At 36.4% G+C, this 24,407-nt stretch overlaps 2 protein-coding genes across 3 annotated transcripts in view; one reads left to right on the top strand and one right to left on the bottom strand.

Moving 5' to 3' along the window:
- The window catches only part of syn2b (synapsin IIb), a 128,334-nt gene that overhangs the window by 88,622 nt on the left and 15,305 nt on the right, over nucleotides 1-24,407 (top strand). Inside the window, exons 6-9 of the mRNA XM_059327368.1 lie at nucleotides 17,407-17,469; nucleotides 20,367-20,509; nucleotides 21,421-21,495; nucleotides 23,139-23,241. Of these exons, the coding sequence (XP_059183351.1) occupies nucleotides 17,407-17,469; nucleotides 20,367-20,509; nucleotides 21,421-21,495; nucleotides 23,139-23,241 (384 nt within the window). The remainder of the gene's footprint in view (nucleotides 1-17,406; nucleotides 17,470-20,366; nucleotides 20,510-21,420; nucleotides 21,496-23,138; nucleotides 23,242-24,407) is intronic.
- On the bottom strand, nucleotides 259-16,110 carry LOC131962485 (metalloproteinase inhibitor 4-like). Of its 2 annotated transcripts, none has more exons than XM_059327508.1 (5): nucleotides 15,693-16,110; nucleotides 6,301-6,398; nucleotides 5,259-5,373; nucleotides 3,676-3,804; nucleotides 259-2,079 (listed from the first exon to the last, which is right to left on the bottom strand). In XM_059327508.1, the coding sequence occupies exons 1-5, from the start codon at nucleotides 15,829-15,831 to the stop codon at nucleotides 2,018-2,020; spliced, it is 543 nt and encodes a 180-aa protein (XP_059183491.1). In that variant the 5' UTR covers nucleotides 15,832-16,110; the 3' UTR covers nucleotides 259-2,017. The 2 variants fall into 2 exon arrangements, with proteins under 2 accessions (XP_059183491.1, XP_059183486.1); XM_059327503.1 differs by having other exon boundaries at nucleotides 3,680-3,804; nucleotides 15,693-16,101.

The raw sequence follows: 24,407 nt of genomic DNA on the forward strand, positions 1-24,407 counted from the left end.
TCTTTATGCATTTTACTTACTAGGTTCATTCGAGAGTTTATGAGCAATTTTATATACTTTGCTCTGGAAGCACCATGAGTGCTTTTTCATTACTACTCTGGGTTTTTTATTTATTTTGAGACATTCTGTCACAGCAGCAACACTTGGAAAAGCTGAGAAAAATCCTGTCACCTCTGAGCTGTTATTGAAGTCCTGTAATGAGTTATTTTCTAGCATTACGGTCACTGAAGGGAATAAAAAAGAGTCTGTGTCACACGATTCCATTGAGACATTTTATATACAATCTTTTTTGGTAAATGGAAATAGAAAACTCTATATAGACAGATACAGAGACATAAATACAAACCCAAACAATTCTTTCAGTATAAAACAAACATGAAATTGTTTGATAACGCTTCACTAAAGCCATACAGTTATTATGCGTTATTATTATATCATGTCAGGAAAGTCTAAATTTAATTATTAACTTTTTTTTTTCAAAGTATTTTTCAAACATATCATGCACATCACTCTGAACTGCATGGTGCAGGTTTAATTTAAATATTTTATTGTTGATTGTGACTCTAATATGATATTTAACTCATTCATGAAGACAGGAAGTGATAATGCATTTTAATCTGTATGACTTTAGTGAAGTAATCTAGTAACAAGACAGGGGTCAATTCATATTTGTGTCTTTTAATAAATGTTGCATCATTATATTAAATATTAACTATAAAACGACAATTAAATCACTAATTATAGTTCATTCTTGAACGTCAGTTATCTCTCTTTTTGTTGGTTGTTTACGTCATGTGCCAAAGTTTTTACTACATTTTCTTGAGCATTGAGGAGAATTGTTCCTGTTTTTAAAGGGTTAAAAAAACAAGTGAATTGAACCGTGTCCTGTTACATCATTTCCTCTAAGGAGAGGTGGCTTGGCGTCTACAGGTGGCAGTGCTGTTGTTAAAGCGCTGGATTAGATTTTTGGCACAAAAATAGTACAGAGTTCAACCGAGGAAACTAAACACACAAAACAAACCACAAGATAGCAACTTTCTAAGCTACGAGACAAGATCTGGTTAGCCTTTAAAATGTTAATTCTCACTCAAGTACAATATTTACATTCTCAGAAATTTGAGAGTATAAACTGTGATGATTTAGATGTACAGGAATTATGATCATATATAATTAATATGTCAGTTTTTGTCAAAATATAATGAATTGGGGGAATGTCTGGTGTTGCTTGGCTCTATATATATGTATATACAGTGCATTTTTATTTGCATGGGACATTTACTTGATAATAAAACACCAGAATGAGAGAGAAAAAGTGGCAGTACTGCAGTCTACCTGCAAAACTTTAGTGCACAGGTTTGTTTACAGTGTGTGAAGTAAACTTTGCAATGCAGGATTGATTCTACAATGTTTTTTAACATCAGTCCAACTTCCTTAAACGTTCTACGAATGCAAATCCTAAATAAATGACTGCAAAACCATTGTAAGTTATGTATGAACAAATATGAGGCATTTATCATCAGGCCATTAGAAATAAAGGAAAGGTTTACTGGAGGTGAATAATTTGCAGTGGAGGGTCTCCTGCTGTTCTTATTTTGTGGGTGTAAAGTGGAATGTGAGAGACGAGAAAATGAGTCAAAGGAATGCTGAAAGCCCCTGCAGTTTTCAAAAAATTTCCTAGCATTGCCGTAGCAACCACCTGAACTCTGCGAACAGAAGCTCAGCGTTGGGTTAAACTCCCCGCAGTGTAAAAACTCAGCCAATTTTTCAATGAAATCAGTCGCTACTTTGTACGCCAAATTTGAGCTATATATAAGCAAGGGCAGGAAATGTTTCTGAGGGCTGTGCAGGAGTGAAATGGAAGTAAAATGTCAGAATTACAGGTCAAGGGTCAGCCATGTCCAGGAAGTCTTTCTCGGGTGGCGGTCCGCCCCGGTACCAGCTACAGGTTGTGTCGGAGCGGCGGATGCAGGCGTACTGCCGAGCCTGCTCCCCATTTAGGCTGTTATCCAGCAGCCAGTCAGTCCACAAGCACTCGTTTTCTCCTGTTGACGCACACGGGACCGTGTAGCAGGTGTTGATCTGTGAACAGAAGAAATAGAGTTTTTGAGACATCTGTTAATCACTCACTCATTTCTTGATGTGTTACAGAAGGTGTTCTCCTCTCTGTTATAAATAGTAGTTTCATTAGGGTGGAGGTTGTAGATAAACTCCAGTGTCTCTTAACCCTTTGATGCACAACATGGGTCAAAAATGACCCGCATTCATTCCCCATGTTATTTAATGCTTGCTGTGTGTTTCTGTGCTCTATCTTTTGATATCAACTTATTTTATGGTTGAACATTCTAAATATTCTTTAAATATCTTGTTTTTGATAACAACAGATCATTATTTTCATTTTGCCTCTCGTAATTCATAAAGAAAAAAAGTTTTTGTATTATTACATAGCTAACTACTTGGCTAAGTAGCTTGCTAAGCTAACTACTTAGCCAAGAAGTTAGCTAAGTAGCTAGCTTAGCAAGCTACTTAGCTAAATACTTAGCAAAGAAGTTAGCTTAACAAGCTACTTAGCTAAAAAATGGATATGGCTCATTTTTCAACCATGTTGTGTATTAGAAGAGTCGTGACAGAAAAAAGGGATTTTATTCAAAAATGAATAAAGGAAAACATAAAAATTAGGATGTATGATGATCAAAAACAAACTAATTGAGGAAAACCTGGAATACTGAACGATGAATTATTGCAAAGATATAGAACATAAAAACTGTCGGGTCACTTTAGACCCATGTTGTGCATCAAAGGGTTAAGATGAGAAGGGTCTACCTATGGAGCTCCAGGCTGGGGCCCACCTCGTCCGTGGGACCCTCTCAGGTCCTGAGAAATTATATGGTGATACACGCTACAATGTAGTAAATATATGTTTATTTATTAACGATAAGCATGATAAACAATACTATGTACAGGTGCATATAAAAAAAATTGAATATCATAGAAAAGTTTATTTATGTCATTAATTCAATTAAAAAAGTGGAAATAACACATTATATAGATCCATTACACACAGAATGAAACATGTCATGTCTTAATTTGTTCAATTTCTTTTAATTATAATTATTATGGCTTACATTTAATGAAGACCTAAAAATCAGTGTTTTAAAAAATGTGAATATTACAAAAGACCACTTTTAAAAAGTATGTTTAATATGGAAATGTCAGTACTCTGAAAAGTATGTCCATCTATATGACTCAATACTTGGTTGGGGCTATTTGACTTGAACTACTGGAAATTGATTTTTCCATGATATTCTAATGTATTGAGATGCACCTGTATATTACAGTGCTGTAGTATGATACAGTGGCATGTAAACTATTTATTGTTAAGGTGATTTTCCTCTTTAATGCAGGATTTTACATGGTTAGTCCCAGCGGCGGAGGTGGGCCCTCTCGTGGAGCTCAGAAGCAGGATGCTATTACTATCAACACATGATGCTATAAATAACTTTTGATTGGAAGTAAAAAAAAAAACACATTTGAAAGTATTTTGTACTGAAATAATATTTAAGAAAAAGTTAGAAATGTTTCCTATATGTGTTGCTTTTATTCTTGAGGCTTCTGTAAAGCAGATAAATGAGTTGGATGGAGATAAATATGTATGAAAAGAGAACAAACAGTCCTTACTCACTCTGCATTCACAGCCCATCTGGTATCTGTAGTTGAGATTCTTCTTCTGTGACAGTGATAAGTTGTCCCAGGACTCTACCAGGTCGCACTGGCCAATAGAAATCCTCCCATCGCTCCACATGCTTCCTGTTCAGAGACACCATCACAACACCACCAGCGCTAAAGATTTCATCTTGCACTCAGCAGATTGAGCTATGTTGATGTATTTAACACCTTTATGTATTATTATTTAAAAGCAAACATTAGTTCACAGCTGTTCACAGCTAATAGAATACAGGTTGAGTCATAAATGTGGCCTAATATTACAATGTTAGACAACACATCTGCTTGCTAAAAGACATTTTTACAAATTTACATATCTGCTTAAGTTACTCAAGAAGGTGGATACCCCAAAAAAAAATTAAAATAGGGGGGAACAGCTAGCATGGTTCTTGGTTTTTGTATGGATAAAATAAATTTGATATAAACTGTTGCCCATAAAGTTGGAATAATTTTGTTTCCAGACACAATCCTCTGTTTATTCCATAGTTAAATGCATCAGTAATCACTTTGGCTGAGATTGATTAATTAAGTCTTGAGAAGATGTACACAAGAATAAATCACAGTGTCACAATCATTTCATAAAAAGAGGCAAAATATATATTTTATTCCAAATTTATGAGCAACAGTGTTGCTTTAGAGGTTCTGCTTTGTGGATTTTTGTGGAAACAGCCAAAGTTCTTATTTTCTTCTGTTTCCAGGCTTTATACCAAGCTAGGGTGATCTCTGTGTACAGATATCTGCATGTGAACGCAAAATCTGTAGGACATGGGATAAGATTTTGGTATCAGGAGCGTTCTGATTCACGTTTTAAGTTTAATAGTATTAAAGAAATCAGGAAGACTGTGCGGAGAACAGATAAGGCGGAACTTAAAGATATCTGTTCAGATAAATTTGATAAAGTTGCTAATCAGACTATGAACTATGGACAGGAAGGAAGTCTTGGCCAGGATATAACCGGAAAACTTCTGGCTACACTTGGAACCCAGACATATTGGCCATTACTCCCAGAGGCTAAATCTTCATCAGACTGATAGCTGATTGGTTTCAAGATTAAAGCTTAGTGTACCCGCTGTAGCGTCATATTAACCATACAGGCATTAAAGATGATATACCTCTCAGCAGAATAGAAAGAGAAATAAACACACTTTGCATAGAAACTTCCCAAACTGTACACTGTAAAAAAAAATAAACAATAACTCCTCAATAAAATTGAGGCAACAGATTGCATGCAATATTATTGATTAAATCTAACTATGTTACAAGTTGAGTTAATAACAACTTAACAGGTAGTGCCTGTCAATTAAAAACAGACTAATTATATTGTGTTGGATTCAATCAAAACTCTCTTGATTTAGAATTACATACACATAAAGATTATATTTAATGTGGTCAAAATAAGTAGATTCTATCTCAAACATTTTTATATTAAAGTTACTTAAACAACTGCCTCAAAATCAAGGACGCATTTATATTTAATACATTTTATCAAATATAATAAGTAAAATTAAATGACTACAGAATAATTTATTACACTGTACCTGAGAGCAAATAGCCTGCTTTATTGTTGGAGTCCAGCTTGACTCCACACAGTGAGGAGAAGACCGGAGTGTACACGTACTGGATGTCCTTGGCCTTGTCAAAACCTTTAAACATCTGGAGACAGACACATACAGGGAGCAGAGAGTAGGAGGGAAAAGATAGGAGGAGAAGTCTGACTAATATACACTACTGGTCAAAAGTTTTAGAACACACCAACTTTTCCAGAATTTAATTGAAAATGATGCAGTTTAATGTCTCAGTGTACTCTGAAATTAATGCACATTTGCAACATTTAAAATTCTTTATTGAGCATGATAGTGTTTTGAAAGTAAAAAAAAGATTCAAAATCCCATTTTATGTTGGACTAAAGGACTAAAAAAAGACACAAAATGACCAAAAAAAAGACACAAAATGACAAAAAAAGACACCAAAAGACACAAAATGACTAAAAAAAAGACACAAAATGACTTACAAAGACATGAAAATAATTTAAAAAATGGACAAAATAGCCCAAGACTCCATAGAGTTAAGTTGTTAACCCATTTCTTGTTCCCTGAAAAAGGCCTACTTGTATAATTCTGAAATGTACATTATTTTTCAGTTTTGGTTAAGCTTACCTTTTTTTATTTACCTCTGGCAGTTCACCACTTACCTTTGTACCCTTTCAAGCTGTTCATTTGACTTGAACTGCTTGAATTTCAATAAAAAATGGAAAAATTGGGGTGTTCTAAAACTTTTGACCGGTGTATGTTCAATATATGTGGCAGAATGTATCTCCAGAATGTGATATACTGGCTCGTAATGCCTCATTCACTCATAGCTGTGAAGTCAACTCAAAATATAGAAATAAAACTGTCTGTAAATCAAACACCTTATGGAGACACATTTAAGAATTTATGTGTGCTTGAATTGTGTTTACTTTTCCTGACACATTATATATAACCACATTCATTATACAGCTACAAACAGCAGAACATACAATAAAAAAATAAAATATGTATGTCTGCAGCAGCAGCAGCTGTTACTGTCCAGAGATCTTACCTTAATCATTTTGATTTCGTATTGGATCATCTTCATGTAAGGTGAGGAGCTGTTGCTAGGCGACACAATCTTCTCTCCGGAGATCTTTGCCCTTATCACTGTCAGGAACGAACGAGGATACAGAAGGGTTCAGATTAACTGAAATGCTAAATAAACACAGGAGAGTGTGCTTTACATGCCGGAGACAATGGGGGGGAAAAAAATCTGAATTATGTATTTCTATGATCAATAAGTTAGTTATTAGATAGATGGATGGATGGATAGAGGGTGTTCTTTTTCTTTCTTTCCCTCCTCCATCTTCCTTTTCTATCGCTTGTCACTCGTCTTCCTCCCCACACAGACAGTCAGTAGTGATACAGGATGTGTCCCTCCTCTCCTCTGGGAGGGAAATCAAAACCCACATGGAATAACAAGTAGCTCCCTGCCTGCACACTCCCATTAACTGACTCCACACACACACACACACACACACACATTTATGCATATACAGTATTTGCCACACGCACACTTACTCTAGCCAAACCAAGTCTGGCACAGAAGTGACTTCACATTATTTTATCCCCGTACTGTAAATCAAGCAGTGGGATAATTGGTCTGTGGTTCTCAACAGGAAGGTTAACAGGGAACTTGTATCATTTTACAACCTCTCATTTGGAGACTAAACACTCATTAAAGTTAAAATGCTAGCATATATCGTATGTTTTACTCACACAAACCGCAACATGCAGTCAAATCAAACATCGAGCGACAGAACCACTTTTTTCCCTCCCATAAAAAACACCCATAAAATCTGCCCTTTAAGACTTCTGCGTGACTCATTATGTTAACTGGAAAATTAATTTCACTGTCAAACATTTCCTTCAAACTAATAACACTGCTGCAGCACCATCATTCAAACATAATTAAGTTTGCTGCTACAGCTTTCTCTCAGGTCCTCAGAAAGTCTTTGAAGATGGCAGACAGCTGCATTAAACTGAAATTAACAGAAAAGCAGTGGCAGGAGAGCGATGCATAGAGGGCTATCAGAAAACGCCATTAGAAACTGCAGTAAGGCTGTATTCAACTAAGAATACAAGAGAAAAGGAATTGATTAAATAGTGTTTACAACAACCTAAATGTCTGTTTTCTTATGTTTTAGGTAAAACATACTGTTTGAATATATGAACATTAAAGCATAAAATCTATTTATAAGTAGCTGAACAGTGTTAGTATGAAGCAGTCTAATTTTACACATTCCCTATGATACTTGTAAAATACAATAAGGACATTGTCAGTAATATTTCTGTTTTCTGCATGAATCAATATCAAGTGATGAGCCTCACCTGACATTGATTCATGCATAAAACAGAAATATTAATGACAATGTTTTGTATATATTGTTGTGAATATAAAGTGCATACTTAAAATACATTTAGAGCGTTCTCTATTCAAAAGAGTCATTTAAAAAAGGTTTAAAAAAGTCAGTAGGGGACCCTGTTTTACTCCTAAAGCTGCTGACTAGTAATGATGAGAACTACTGTATTAACTCATCGACCCGTTGTTTAACCCTCTTCTTATGTTGCGGGTCAAATTGACCCATTTCAAAGTTTAAAAATCTAAAAAAAAAAGTTAAAAGTATTTTTTCATAAAAAGTATGTAATATAAAATAATGAAGTAATGTAAAATAAAATGTAAACAGAAATTCATGTAAATGTCATGTAAAACCATTGTATTTTATATGTAGGTCTTTCCAATGTACATAAAAAAAAGTTTTAACATGCATTTTTTTTATGAAAAACAAATGAATTTTCCTCATTGAACCAAGATGTGGTAAAGAACACCATTGCACTAAATATTGGTTGAAATGATTAGTAATGGAGTTAATAATGAAATATAAACAATGTTTATGGGGATTTTTAGTTTTTTGACACTTTTGGATAATTTAACATGCCCTGGGTTATTGCTGTTCCTGAAAAAATGAACATAACAGGAAAGAATTACACATTATACATTATCAAAAGAATTACTAATAATTGTAAGGTGTCTAATCCTCCTTCCCTATCATTTTAAACTGCATTGTGCTGTGTGAGACGAAGAAAAAGCTCAAACAGAGGCAAGAAAATTTGAAAATTTGAAGTAAGTTAAGTGAATTAAGTGAATCAATGAGAAATAAACAAGTTTGCTGATTTCATTACGTTACTGTCAGCACAACATCCTGGTGATTTGGCCTATAGAATATATGTGATAAACTCATATTATCTTTATTGTTTGCCTGGTGAGCAATGAAAAGCTTGCAGTAAGTTGCATGTGTTGCCCATTAACACTGCTACATAACTTTTATTCCACATTGTTTTCTCTTAAAAGAGAGAAAAATGTCCCCTGTTGATGCACCAGAGTGAGTTGGGAAAAGAGAAGAAACAGATATGGTTTAAACTCGATAGAAAGAGAATAAAGCTGCAATAAAAAAGAGAGGAAGAGAAAATGTGACCCCTCCTAACCCTCACCCTCTCACACAGCTATGCAAACCAGCCTCATTGTTTTTGCTTTTTTAGCCTCATCGCATAACTACGCCACGGAGCTCAGTGTGCTCTGTGAAATTGGTTCAGGAGAAAAAAATAATCTTTCTTTCCTACTTGAATGCAAAAGCAGATAGGAAGGAAGGAAGGCAGGCAGACAAACAAAATGCACAGACAGAAAGTTGATAGGATCTTGTGTGAGTTTAATCAGAGTGCAGAGCATCGCCCACAGCGAGCAGCTGGTGCAAGGACGCTCACTTTATAGGAGATGTCAGAGAGCACGAGATGCTAGCTCAGTCTAACTTTATTATACTTCAGTCTCATGTTGCATAATTCATAGGAGGAGGGTGGCAGTGTGTCTGCTAACACATCCATCAGCAGATTAATGCAGGATTGTTACAGCTGATAAGGTGATCAAAGAGAAGTTGGAATCATCTTGAGGTTATTCACAAAAATGTTTAAACAAAGGGGGAGAACTTCCTATTAAATATCAAATGTTTTACAATAGACTTAACAGTGTGTGACCTCACAAGGACACGCCTGCCTGTAAACTCACAGACACACATGCAGCTGTGACCTAAAAACTGCATGCAGAGAATCAGAGCTCAGTTTGATTACATTTTTAATGTACAGAATTCGTACGTTAGAGTTACGTAACCTTCATCAGGTTCAGTTCATTTTGCAGTGCCTGAGCAATAAATTTGTTTTTATTAATTTATTTATTGTGGAATTAATAAAGTAATCTTCTTCTTCTTCTTCTTCTAAAGTGCTGTACTTAAGTAGAATTTACAGTTCCTTGTGCTTGAAAATGTATTTTTTTTTTTTAAACTGTGCTACATTTATTTAATAGCAATCATTTGTAGTTACTTTGCAGATTGAGTTTTGACAAGTTAAACATATACTTTAAACAGTATAATGTTGAATAGTACAAGTACAGTAGTCTGTAGTAGTATATGTAGTTAGATATAACACCAAACTACGATACCATGCATTAAAATACAACTTAAAGGTCAAGGTACCAACATAAAAAGTACTTTTGATACTTGCTGCACATACTTTTGTACATCAGGCCAAGCTGAGGTTTGCATGCAGGACTATTACTTCATCAAAACTGTATGTTTTAGGCTGCTAGCGATATTGATATTTAAACGTTAAAAAAATTCCATACAGATCAATATATTGTACTCCAGGATCCAGAGAAGTATCACAGGAACAATCTTGTTACTAATCGGCTAAAATTGCAACTCAAAAAGCACCACTTCACTTTTTCAGCAGTAAGGAAACAACAACAATCTAGATTTGGTTTTGAGAAGCAGCAGCATTTATTTATACTGTTACTTTTATTGTACATATACTGTCAAACTCATAACTTACTGCTAAACTTTTACGCTGCTCCACTCGTAGTCACCCACACCGTTGTTTTTTCTGATGCACGTAAAATTGCAGGTTTCAGGGTCAAAACATTGACTCTTCACTGTGGTAATAAAAAATCCAGCCCTAGTCCGACCTTCAGGTTTAAAATTCTGAAGACTTTCACCACTGGATATTCAACAAAACTGAGTGTTGTTTTTCTAGACGAATATCACATCTGCTATTAAAAACTGAAACATCAGCACACCAAACTCAGACTGGACAATTAATCTAAAAAAAAAAATTTTAATTCCGAATTGGCTTACAAAAAACAAGATAATAACGCTTCATGGTGCACTTTGCAGAGTTATTGCCTAGAATGTGTTGGATATCGTTTACCAAAATGTTGAATATATATGTTATGTGATTTTCAGTCAGTTAAGGCAGTATATTACTACATATTTCATCTACATTTATTTTGGTTAATTTATTTGAATGTATTACTTTTTTATATATAGAATATTTATGTTTGTAATTTTTGGTAGGTTGTGGAAGCAAACTACCATTAGTTTATCAAAATATATATATATATTACATTTAATTTTTTATTCATTTTTAAAATGTAAATCTTTTAACAATCTTTTAAGTTAACCTATATTTAAAGTTTTAGAAAACCCACTGCTAAGAAGGCTTTTTTAAAAAATACATTAAATGCATTATGTGACCAAAAATCTCATGGCGCTCAACGAGCAGCCCAACACCCGCCTCCTCAATTAGGATTATAATACTTCATACGGCTGTCATGCTCTCTGCACAGAAATACACTGAACCAGTGATGACTATCATATTATTGCCCTCTTTGTTCAGTTCAACTCTTTGATCTGCACTTCCTTTGGCAAGAAGAAACATATCTGAAGCAGATGAAGTGCTTCTTCAAATTAGCCACATCATTCAAATATTCCCTTCTGAGCAGAATAATGGCTCTATGTGGCCTATTAATGGTAAGTAATACTCCACGGCATAACTGTGCTCCGTGCAAGGATCAAATGGTTGGCATTCTGAGCGCTGGCCGTTTATCAGTACAACATGGAGTTGCTATAGCCAATTAACCAAAAATAGAACAGCCATTTTTCATTATAGCAGATCTGTGTTTTTTTTAGTTGGATCACCATCCAAACATATTAGTTTTTGGGCTTTAATAATGACATTATCGTATAACGTACCTGTAACAAAACGGCAAAACCCATTTTATTCCAAGTTTGTTCCTAAAATGATTCTCTTGCCCCAGATTCTCTGAAATGTTTACCCCCCACCTGGACATCTTTGAACTGCGCAGGCTCGGTTACTCACTCAGTTCAGTCGCCGCAGCTGTGTTATGAACAGGAATAAGGAGATGCACGCCTGCAGAGTGAAAGTGGCCGTGCATCTGCCTCACTGCTACATAACCAAAGAGAAATATTGCAAACTTGTACCATGAGAACTGATGTAGTAAGTAACTTCCCCCCTCCCTGATGAATCGGCACCCTTGTCATGCTCACAAAGCTGGACTGTCAGCGGGCTTTCACACTGATATTGTTAGTATGCAGACCATTAAACCAAGCCTATAGACATGGAAATGAAGTGGGGAGAGCGAGGGAAAGAAAGAGAGAGAGAGAGATGGAGTAGGCTGTGTTGGCATGGCTTGGCCTCTGTCCAATGCACACACACACAAACACACACACACACACAAACTCGTACCCACAATCTCAAACACAAAACATGGCAAGGGAATGGTCCAAGGTTTGTCCAGATGGGATATTACTCAGATGTACAGCCTTATTCAAAGGGCTCATCGACCCTGACAGCACTGTCAGGTCAACTAAAGGCCACCACCAGCCCAAGCTTAGAAAACAACCGGGACAGTGGAACAACAGATGCTGCCAAATGAAAAGTTTTTCTTAGACACACTTAGTGTAAGTGAGGGATTTTCCTCATTTGTTATTCATGGGTCCAAAACGTTGCATCTGACCTAAAAGGGACCACTGACTCTTGTATCCATTCAAAGGTGGACTCGTACGTTTAAAACTAAACACAGACCAGAGCCCCCAGACACGGGCGGCTGTGGCTCAGTTGGTAGAGTTGGTTTGCTCCTAACCGAAGGGTTGGTGGTTCGATCCCTGACCATGGCAGTCTACATGTCGAAGTATCCTTGAGCAAGATACTGAACCCCAAATTGCTCCCGATGCTGCCTTCATCGGTGTGTGAATGAATTCCCAATGGTGGCAGGTGCGACCGTTTAGGGTAACCTCTGCCACCAGTGTGTGAAAGGGTGAGTGGACGCAAAGCGACTAGAAAAGCGCTATATAAGTGCAGGTCCATTTACCATTTACCCTGGACTGTTTGGGAAGTCTTGCCCCCTAATTGTTGCTGTTACAATGGCTGTCAAGCTTTGGTCTTATCCTGCACAGTTTTCTATGGTAATAGTGACTCACCACTAGAAATTGTTACAATTTCGGTAATTTTATTAGACTAACTATAGAAACACAACCGGGATTTCAAAAGGTAGAAAAAAATCAGCGCCTCAACTCTAGATAGTTGAAAAGACAACGAATCAACAAATGGGAATCTTCCTTGATCACACAAACAAAGCAGCTCAGCTATCTGTAAATACATTTACATGCACAAAATATTCTATTTTTTATCTCCATCTTATTCCAAGTGGAAGTAGTGGAACAGGTGTAGCTGATTGTGCTTTGTTGCTTCTTTTCATCAAAATAAGTTCCTCTCAAAGTTTTCCACCGGTGGCGGACTTCTTCACCTCCCTATCTAATTCCTTCAACCACATTCATAAAAAACGTCAGTGTTGCTATATTTCCACATATTCAAAAACCTGTTTGTATCCAAGTTTTTTAAAGTGTTTAAAAGTAGGTTTGCAGGTACACTGCAAAAAAAGAAAAGTTGCATGAACTCAAAATTTCAAGGCAACAAACGTCGATAAAATTTTAAGTTGGACAATTAAACTAAATATTTCAAGTTTTGTTTTTGAGTTTGCCCAACTCTGAATTCAGATTTTTGAACTTATAATTTTACATTGTAATAACTTTTAATCCTTACTTCTGCTAACTTCGGCAATGTGCTGAATTGGCACGATTGTAACGCCGCTATGAAATGTCAGCTAATGTTGCGACCACAATTTTGAGTTAGCATTGATATGCTAATGGCTACTCTTGTAGCTGTAACAAGCAGCGCCGCTAGCATCAGTTAGCCGCTAGCATCAGTTAGCCATTAGCTACCGAATTTCACCGCTTTCCGGCATTTCACAACAAAGAAATAAGAGTTAGCAGAACTATTGTCCCTTGTTGTGAACCCCAACTTAAAGATATAAGTAACAACAACTCACAATCTTGTTTTTGAGCAGACAACTGGCTTCCTTTGTTGTGCTAACTTACATTATTGCCCTAAATGTCAGTAATTTATATTTCCAAGTTTTACCAACTTAAATCACTGTTTTAGGCAAAAAATACAAGTTGGCTTTTTTGCAGTGTACCGACCTGAAATCCAGGCTTTTTTTTTTTTTTGACGTTCTAACGAAGTCTTGCAAACTGTTGACTCTTTGGTTTGTATACAACAACCATTACAATGCACAGAACTCACCAACAACATAAATAATGCTATCTGAGGTTTCTGACCAGGACAGAGCTCCCAACAACACACTAAACTCTGATAACAGCTTCCCAAACTGAATATAAGACAGCAGATGTCTCGTCTTGTAAGTTAGTGAGCCAAACGTGCTAATTACTGCAGCTCACTTTAGAGCAGAAACACACTCTATTCTTTGCACTTCTGCTGTTGTGTTTTTGCTTTTGGAAAGGATGAATCAAAAACCGTCCAAACCCTCAAGATATGAAGTATGCACACTGTTTTAATATAAAATCCAATGCACAACAGACCTACTGTAACTAGTCAGCAAATGGTCAATTGGAATCCATTTTGTTCGGGTCCAGTGGTTCAAATGGACACAAACTGATAAAGAGTGATTCCACATTTAATGTTTGCCAGTAACCTTTTGTGTCTTGTTAAACCTTATATTATATTATTTTATATAAGGATTAAGAACGATAGAATAAAAGACCAAACAAATGCTATCGTCGTGACTAGTTCATGTCTAGTTTAGTTTAACTCTTGGGGTTTTATCAATGACAACGGCCTGTTTGAAAGCCTCAAAATTTCAAAATCATACAGGACCTTCATCTCACTCTTCATATGTAAAACTCTGTCCTGAAAACACTGCCCCAAATACTCTCATTGTGTTCTCATAACCCAGATCTAATTTAGCATTGTGGCGGTTTTAAAAACAGGTCTCAGCCTCTATTTCAGACTGACTTTTTTTTTTTTTTTTAAGGCACATTTTCAGAGCACTTTGAAGGAGCTGATCCTCTCCAAACCGAACAGGAGAAGCAAACCAATTAGAAAGACAAGACTAAAATACTGTAAAAAGCCGTTTCTCCGTCCGCTTTCTCTTTCTCTCTCTGTCTCTCTCCTCTGCTGGAGTGTAACCTTTGACAGAAGCACATACTCCAGCTTTCCACAGTCTGGAGCCAAGTACTCAAAGTCAGAGCAGAGTGTTGGTTTTGGCCTGTGCTTAGACAAGAAAGAACTGGATGATGGCGGGGGGGCATCAGACAGAGAGACAGGCAGACAGACAGACAGACTGATAGAAAGTAGGCCGGGGCCACTTGATGCTGGCTTTTTTTTCTTTTTTTTCTTAGGGTTTGTTTTTTTGTGATTGAGAGCAAGAAGACTCAATTGTGTAACTCTGACAAACAGAAAGCAGGCTACCCTGTTTTCAAATATTAACATATTAACAGGGCTGGTAGTGTTTTAACCGTGTTATATAAGAAAAGTGAAGTGAAACAACAATGTGTGTGCATGAAATTCTCATAAATATTGTTCCGTTTTAATCAATAATCAGTGCAATAGCAGTCCAAAACACTAATATTTTATATAGCCATCCTGCTTTAATAACCTACACTGACATTTTTTATGTGCATAATTAAAAAAGAGCCACAATAATAAATCAATCTTTCTTTCAATTAACAACAACGACGAGTTCACCCTCGAAGCTCTATTGATTAGTTATTTTCACAGCACATTTTTACTGTGAATTTTAATTCCCATCCCTCGCAGGAAATCAAATTATCAATAAACCAGCTCCTCTGTGAGCCCATTAAGAAGGAGAAATTAAATCTTACACTCCTTTATGGCATTCACATCTTCACTATCTATATTATATTCAGCAGCCTATATGTACTCAGGAAATTCTAAATTAAAAAGACAGTTTGCAGAATCAAACCATTAAATTATAGCCATTTGGATTAAATGTTTAGGAATAATTGGTCAACACTGAGCAGTTTTTGCTCTCTCTCTATCCAAAGTGGGGATTTTAGATAATTTATTCTTTCGTTAGGACAGAGTTCGACATCTTCTTTCTTCACTGAATTGTCGAATTAAGACACACTCGTATCTGAGTGAACAGAAACTAAACGGGGCCTCCAGTTATTAACTCACCGATCTCAGCACTGCAGAATAGTTGCTGTGGGTGTGCTGGGTGGCAGCTACATCCCTCCACCACTTCCTCCATGCCTGCACCGAGCAAAAGGAGCACCCAGAGCCCCAGACACGCACTCCGCTCCTGGGACATGGCCATGACGCCTCTGGCTGCCTCTGACCGCTCCACCACTCGATGAACGCTCTGCAAACCTCTTCTGATCCTGTTAAGTTCCACGGGAAAAAGCAAATCAGGCCAACAACGGGTCGGTCGCTTTAAGACAGTAGAGTCGGAGCAGTGAGACGAGCTCTGCTGAGCTGAAAGGCAGCTGTGGATAGAAATGTTTTCATAAGTTTAAAGTAAACCTCTGAATTCAAGCTGGAGCAAGTTGAAGGAAAGGGTGCTGCTGTTGCCACTCTGCTCTCTCTCTCTCTCTCTCTCTCTCTCTCTCTCTCTCTCTCCCCCTCTCTGTAGACAACACACAGAGAAACTTACAATAGTTGGATCCCCTCACACTCTCGTCTTGAATGCTGAGAGGGTCGCACACAGGGAGCCTCTTATGTACTCAACAATTTAGGGACAGCCTCCTCAAACGCAGGGGGGAAAAAAATAGCATCCTTTGCCTCTTCTTGTGCCCTCTTTTGATGTCCTCCCTCTTCTCCCATTGGCCACCATAGATGTATTCATGCAGTTAGTCATGAAAATTATGACCAATTAAAGTATTGTTGGACATGTTTGTGTGAAGCAAGGAGTGAAAATTACCCTTTACTCACCAAAACAACTCTTTTAAAAATAGTCTCTGCATGTTTTTTTTTGTTGGTGTTCTTTTCAGATGCAGCCTGTGTGAGTCATAAATGACAAAGATAATCATAAAACTGGGCTGTTGTTTAGTGTTCAGATGTAGAATGCAAAAAAAAAAAAATGGAGCAGTTTCATGAAGGAAACTTTTAAAGAATAACAAATGGAAAGATAATTTAATGAAAGAATGCAACTCTGTCATGGGGAGTGATTGTAAACAGAAATAATATACATAACTTGCTTGTTTTATTTTAAATGAATTTAGTACATTTTATAATATGGATTGGAGGAGTCCCGGTGGCACACCTGGTGATAATAATAATAATAATAATAATATAGTTTGGTTTATTTTTGGAAATTGCTGAGGCTAAGTGGCGTGCTGGATTACATTTTTTGTTTTGAATGTTCAGTAATACAAACATCCTTTATCTTCATCTGTTTCAATCATCAATATTTTTCTGAACAATGGATAAAATAATGTCTTGCAGTATGAAAAAAATCCATGTCTTTTCACATCATTGTGTCAAATATGGCAAAACATGGCAGAAACAGTAACCTGGAGCTCCCCATACAGCGTATGGTGTATTTTTCAGAACACTGTCTTAAAAAAACTCACTCGCGCCACCCATTTTCCCTTTCTAGGGCCTGAGTTATTAGCATAGCTTATTATGTAGCACCGTAAAGCCCAAAGTGAAATGCAATTCTGAATTAGTCCCATATAAGAGACATACAGTGAACTAGTACATAACCTCATTTGTCTGGTGTATGAAAAATTGTCATAAAGCGCTTTGTTTAACTGTATTATATCTTAAAGGAGTTTCTGTAAAGGATTTTTCCTTCTTGTTTCTCACCGCAGGGTTTTTCCAGTATTTTAGTATGTCGTCATCTTGCCTTGTTCACCGTTATTCACTCTTTAATTATTCTGCTGCTTTTCAGATTACAACACCAAGTTTCCCAGTGGTGGTGAAGATCGGACACGCCCACTCCGGGATGGGAAAGGTAATGCTGATTCATTTCATTCAGCCAATTTTAAGTGTTAGTGATCATCATGAAAGGTTTCAAATAACATTCCATAAAAAGTTGTGGTCAAATAATACAGGTATCAAACCATTTTGTCTTCATTTTTTTTTCATTGATTTAAGTTTATTTCGAATATGAAAACAAATAATAATTAAAAAAAAGAGTCAGACAAAACATTTAACATGACATGTAGAATACATATTCGAAAAGGAGTGAGAAGAAGTAAAACTTACGCATTATGATGCCAGTTAGGGAACATTGCAACCAACATTGTACCATAACGGTGCACAAGTGAAAAAGAACGTTTTTAAAATGAAATTTAACATAATTTATTTAATAAACATGTGTGAAAGATTGTCTGATTTTGCCTGTAGGCAACATTGTACCATTGAACCAACGACACATTAAAATGAATGTCTTGATCAGTCTAAGTATATGAAACTATCAAAAATGAAGGTTTACTCACCTATTAGTAGGAATATTTTTTTCCAGGTGGAAAAGGGCCAGAAAAAGTTTTGAGTGATTTTTTGTGGTGCAAAATGGCAAAGCTTTTTCCTTTGGAAAAGTCTTCAAAATAGGGTTTCAATATGGCCTCCTGGGGGTCATGTGACAAATGAAAGTATTGCTATTGGTTCCCTATACTCTTCCCTCTTTTTTAAAGTATCACATCACTCAAACTAGAAATTCGACAGGCCAAAAATGGGTATGTTGCCTGAGGGCAACACCGTACCATAGAGGGTTAAATATGACAAGTTAAAATCCGTGTCTAAACATGTCTTGTATTACAAAAACATAAATATATTTTACCTATACAGCAAAATTATACATACATACATACATACATACACATGCCCACATATGCATGCATACACAAACACACGCACACATACGAAAGGAAAAGAAACAACAACACAAGTAAAAGAAACAACAACACAAGGAAATGTATTAGTAAAGTATGGAAAAAAGCTCCACTTCTGACTGCAGCAGCCATTAGACTGTTGCATCATTTGACAAATTGCTGGAGACAGTTGATTGGTTTACACTAAGCACCACATCGCTTGTTCTGTTTATTACCTTCTGTGACGTAAACTACCACTTTATATCCTCTGTTTTCCTTTATCCTATCCATCCATTCATGCCTGCAGCAGCACATCCCTTTTTATTCTCCCTCAATCTTATTTTCTCCTCTCATGTTGCTGGTATTGATTGACAACTGTGTTAATATTTTCTGGGTGAAATCAGAGTGAAGTGTTTATCCTCTCTCCACCACTCCTCATCGATCCAGCACACATTATTCCCCCGGACTGGTCAATCTGATATTGTGTGATTGTCCTCTTACTCTTTCTATCCGGGTCTCTTATCAGCCCGGACCTATTTTGCTTCCCATTATCCCGCCATGTCGTCTCTTACACACTTTGTGCGACAAACGTTGCTTTTGTCAGTTTCACTGCTGGAGTTAAAGGAAGACAGCACCCTTTCTGATAAATACTGCACACAATAGTTTCGACTTTGCTTTTTGATTAGAAGTGGCTACTGCAGAGAACACCACATTGTTATTTCATCCCTGTACTCTGTATTGACCCAAGCCTTAAATTAGGTCTGCATTATTCATGATATGACAGTATTTATGGCAATACAAATGCAAGTTCCAAGCAAAATGCATCACCCAGAAAGAGCAGCCCATTGTTGGGTTTATATATTTGTTTCTTGCCCGGAGTTAGACATCAAAATTGATACAACTCTGTGTTTAATATGCAGTTTGATCAAGCAGGTTTTTAACATAAAGACAGGAGCAGCTAACCTGTCCAATGGTAACAAAAGTCTGTTGTTTTTGTAAGTATTAGACTAGCAAGGTATAATGTGTTTATTAGTGAGATTTCAAGGTGCTAGTAGGTGGAATTTCTACCTTTGAACCGAGCCCATTTAGCTGTTTACCCCTCTAGCTCAGCTATTCTCAACCTTGGGGTCGGGACCCCAATTGGGGTCGCGAGATGATTTCTGGGGGTCGCCAAATCATTTTGGAAGTCAGCTCTGTCTCCACTGTGTTAAAGTGTTCATGTGTTAATGTGTTTTAGTCTTTTTGGTCACTTAATGTCTTTTTTTTGGTCATTTTGTGTGTTTTTTTGGTCATTTTGTGTCTTTTTTGTGTCTTTTTTTGATCATTTTGTGGTCAATTTGTGTCTTTTTTGGTCATTTTGTGTCTTTTTTGATCATTTTGTGGTCCATTTGTGACTTTTTTTGGTCATTTTATTTCTTTTTTGGTCATTTTGTGTCTTTTTGTAGTCATTTTGTGTCTTTTTTTGGTTATTTAGTTTCTTTTTTGGGTCATTTTGTGTCTTTTTGGTCATTTTGTGTCTTTTTTGATCATTTTGTGGTCAATTTGTGTCTTTTTTGGTCATTTTGTTTCCTTTTTTAGGTCATTTTGTTTCTTTTTTGGGTGATCTGGACTGTGCATGTGAGATTGTGTTCAGTGTGCGGGTGTCGCGGACAAGATGCATGTTAACTTGGGGGTCGCTACTCAAAAAGGTTGAGAACTACTGCTCTAGCTAACTGTTAAGCTAACAGCTAAAAGCTGTCTCTAGCTTCATATTTAAGTTACAAGTTCAGTGCAAAGTTTTCAAAGAGAGACTGTCGTGTTGTTTTTAAAGCCACAGCTAGGCTATCTATGTTTGGGTTGGGTTTTTTTTTTTTTTTTTAAATATCCTGAAAAGCTAGAGTTTTAAACAAATATGAGACTTATGATGCAGCAATTCAATAATGTTGATGAACTTTCTGCAAAAATGATAACATGTGCATAAAAAAATATATATCTATACTGGAAAATAGGGTATCAAGACGAGCCTGACTTTGTTTCTTCTTGTGTTAATCCTCTGTAGGTCAAAGTGGACAATGTGAGTGACTTCCAGGACATTGCAAGTGTGGTGGCCATCACTCAGACCTACTGCACCACAGAGCCATTTATTGACGCCAAATACGACATCAGGGTCCAGAAAATCGGCGCTGACTACAAAGCATACATGTGTGTGTTACTCTTCTTTAAAAAAATGTTTATGTATTATGTGTGTATACTGTACAATATGCACATTTTGCAAGTAGGCCTACATAAAATAGAACATAAACTTAGCAAAGTGAAATGTAAAGTTCTCATTTAACCTTTTAATGTGTATAACAATAACCCATAAGAACCCATGGTGACACCCGTGTAACAAACACTTTGTTTCAACCCATTTAACAATTCTAATCCGTTAATAGGGTGCCCTTCAATGCAATCCTATTGCATTTAACTTGTTCTGACCATATTTCCTGAGCAAATTAAAGTCACAATGTTATGGAGATGCAAACAAAAAGGCAAATGGTTATTTGTTTTTATTTATTATTGATTTATTCTTATTGTTACTTTAAAACAAATCTGACAAATAATTTGTTGTTAAACAGCATTATTAATGTCACAATTTTGATATATGTTGTGGAGATGCAAAGAAAAAGGCAAATTTGTGTTTCTGTAAGCAGAAAATGTGTCTAGTTTTTTTTTTTTTATAAGAAATATCATAAATATAAATACCATAAACGTCCAATGTAACCGTTTATGTTACATCACAGATCTTTGACATTTAGGGGTAGAATAAAAAATAAAAAAACATCATTAATGTGTTCTATGTGATCCACTTGTTTTATTGTGTAACCCCATAATTTTCATTTAAGGATAACTGGGTCTGGGTTCTTATGGGTTAAATAACAAATGGTAACAAATGGTAACTGGTTAATTTAACCAGCTGGGTGAACCTGCAATTGTGCATGTTTTGTTTTATTTGTCACCACAGCCCTCCTGCTACATGCCTGTCTAATCCTCTCTTGCTTTCCTTTACAGTTTCTTCAAGTGAAGGCTGGTGCCTGTATTTATTTAACGCACAATTTCCTCTTGTTTTCCAGGCGAACATCCATCTCTGGTAATTGGAAGAGCAACACCGGATCTGCCATGTTGGAACAAGTAGCCATGACTGACAAGTGAGCACTGCTTCCACATTAGTGATGCTCAGGCTGCCCTCATGTAGCACATGTCACAGTTAGTCACTCGTACTGGCGCAGCACATTCATTGAGCTGAAACCAGTTCGCATGGGTAAAAAAACACAGATGTTTGGAAATCAGTTGATGTTTTAGTGGACTGATGCTGCTCTGTGTATTTGTTTTTCTTTTGGCTGTGGATATTTTCCTGTTATCACATTTAGCTGCTCTGCGAATGGCTACATTTTGGATTATAAACATTTTTCAGAGTGTGTTTGACCTTTCATAGCAGGAGACCACAGGTGTAATTAGAAACTTTAATAATGCATGCTTGCTAACAGGCATGGCTTACGGAGAAACTAAAATGGAACATTAATATTAAATTACCACCGTCAAAAGGTCAGCAATGTTACATATAAGATACCTGAGTCATGTATAGTGGCACTAAAAATAGCTTCAAATTGTATCATAAATACCAGTTCAAACCAATACTAACTTAAGTATGTTTTCCTGATTCGTTAACTTCCTAGTATTGTGACTTTTTTTGATTGATTGATTGAGCATTTATTTGAACACAAAATAAAAGATGAACATTTAAAAATAAACGAACAACAATAAATACAACACAACAACACAAATGGAACAACAACAAGACTCAACACTTACTTGTGTTCAAAAGGAGTGGGAAGAAGCCAAAGCTTATTAAATCCCACCCCTTCTTCCTATGTTAATTTACTATATTCAGTTATATAACAATAATATTTATATATATGTATGTATAACACATAGTAATGTAGTTTATAAACTCATTATTACCATTATTAACACACATAACTTGTTATTCACTTACAAACACATAAGTACACATACACCCATGTAGTCATAATGAGACAACAATGAACAAACAAACAACCATAACACACAAAAAAGAAAAAATAGTAACACATTTAAAAAATAAAACGTCAACAATAACCACCTACTGTCATTTTACACACCCGTTTTCATCCCTATATCGTGTGAAGACATGCTTTTTATATTTGATTTTGAAGTGTTTCATGTTTGAAGATTGTTTTATTTCTTCACACGTCCCATTCCATATTTTTCCGAACCGTCTCCTCACCAAAGTGAATCATGTCAACCATTAAATTACCATTCAACTATACTGTGAAAAAAAAACATGAAAACCAGAAAAGTCTTCTTCTTTCTGTCACAACTAGTAACAGACTTTAAACCTTAACAAATGCAAGCTTAAAATGATTTGGAGTAGAATATCTGCTTCAGTACAGTTACCTTGTTTGATTGTGTTCAGTTTTCCAGACAGTGAGTCAATGGAGCTCTTCACACCTGAGCAAAAACACCACCTCTGTGGGCTGCAGTCGACCCAGCCTTGAGCTAGAGAGGTTCTATAACAGGATAAATGCCCTGAAGATCAACATTTGCTCTGACTTGTTGTGCTGAAGTGATGCATAATTCAATATTATTGATAAAGTATTGTGCAAGAGCAAAACTTTTTGTCTAAGATAGGGAAAGTTCTGTTTTTACTTATTTACCCACCTCAACTGCAAACTTTCAACAAAACAGTTTTTGTACATACTGTGTGATTTTTTTTTACGTTCCCATCCTAACCAGCTTCTCTCTGCCATAGGTATAAGCTGTGGGTCGATACCTGCTCAGAGATCTTCGGAGGGCTGGATATCTGTGCTGTCAAAGCCATCTGTGGCAAGGATGGTAATGACTACATCACTGAGGTGAGGAAAGCACATAAAGCACCCCTCCCAAGTTTTATCAGCCCATTAAATGGTCCTTATCAGTTATGTTCGCGGTCACAAAGAACAAAAAGATGGGGAAGCCACACAATGGACCACCAGACCCAGATCATCCCCAAACACCTGATAACTGAACTCTTAATGAAAACAAAGAAAAGAGGAAAAGTCCCTATGACTAATTTGTACTGGCCATGGCATGTACGCCTGTGTCTCAAAACCAAAACCCACCCACTGCAAAAAAGCCAACTTGTGTTTTTTGGCCTAAAACAGTGATTTAAGTTGGTAAAACTTGGAAATATAAATTATTGATATTTAGGGCAATAATGTAAGTTAGCACAACAAAGGAAGCCAGTTGTCTGCTCAAAAACAAGTTTGTGAGTTGTTGTTACTTATATCTTTAAGTTGGGGTTCACAACAAGGGACAATAGTTCTGCTAACTCTTATTTCTTTGTTGTGAAATGCAGGAAAGCAGTGAAATTAGGTCATTAGCGAAAGCTAGCGGCTAACTGATGCTAGCGGCTAACTGACGCTAGTGGCGCTGCTTGTTACAGCTACAAGAGTAGCCATTAGCGTATCAATGCTAACTCAAAATTGTGGTCGCAACATTAGCTGACATTTCATAGCGGCGTTACAATCGTGCCAATTCAGGACATCGCAGAAGTTAGCAGAAGTAATGATTAAAAGTTATTACAATGTAAAATTATGAGCGCTGTGTGTAGTGTAAAGAGCTTTGAGTAAAGTGTTATATAAGTGCAGGTCCATTTACCATTCACCATTAACACCATTATAATGTTTCAGACGGTCAAACTGCACCTACCAGTGGGCCAGAAGGTGCTAACTCACAGTATGAAACAGTTTCAGTTTCTTTAGGTTCAGGTACCATAAATGGTTGATTAGGTTTTCAGGAGGGATTCGTTTTTTGGGGTTGAAATAAGTATGTTTGTTTTGTTACAAAATGTTAATTTAGTCTAGGTCTTAGTCGAAGTTTACGTAGTTTAACTAAGTTGACTTTTGGTTTCACACAGGGCACCAACAGAGGTCTCCTGGTTGAAAGTCAACTTTGTTTGATTCATTCATCCGCACCAACGTCTTTCTTTCACGGACTTTGTATCTCTTTATACTATGTCACCTAAATTCCTTTGTTAACG

The sequence above is a fragment of the Centropristis striata genome, chromosome 3, assembly GCF_030273125.1.
Source record: "Centropristis striata isolate RG_2023a ecotype Rhode Island chromosome 3, C.striata_1.0, whole genome shotgun sequence".
Classification (NCBI taxonomy): Eukaryota; Metazoa; Chordata; class Actinopteri; order Perciformes; family Serranidae; genus Centropristis; species Centropristis striata.

What these genes read in the sequence shown, in the direction of transcription:
- LOC131962485 (XM_059327503.1), bottom strand. Translation starts at nt 15,831, where the DNA reads ATGGCCATGTCCCAGGAGCGGAGTGCGTGTCTGGGGCTCTGGGTGCTC. An exon ending in ACGAAATCAAAATGATTAAG is followed by an intron (nt 5,374 to 6,300) that starts GTAAGATCTCTG and finishes GTCTGTCTCCAG; the next exon opens with ATGTTTAAAGGTTTTGACAA. An exon ending in AGCAGGCTATTTGCTCTCAG is followed by an intron (nt 3,805 to 5,258) that starts GTACAGTGTAAT and finishes GTCTCTGAACAG; the next exon opens with GAAGCATGTGGAGCGATGGG.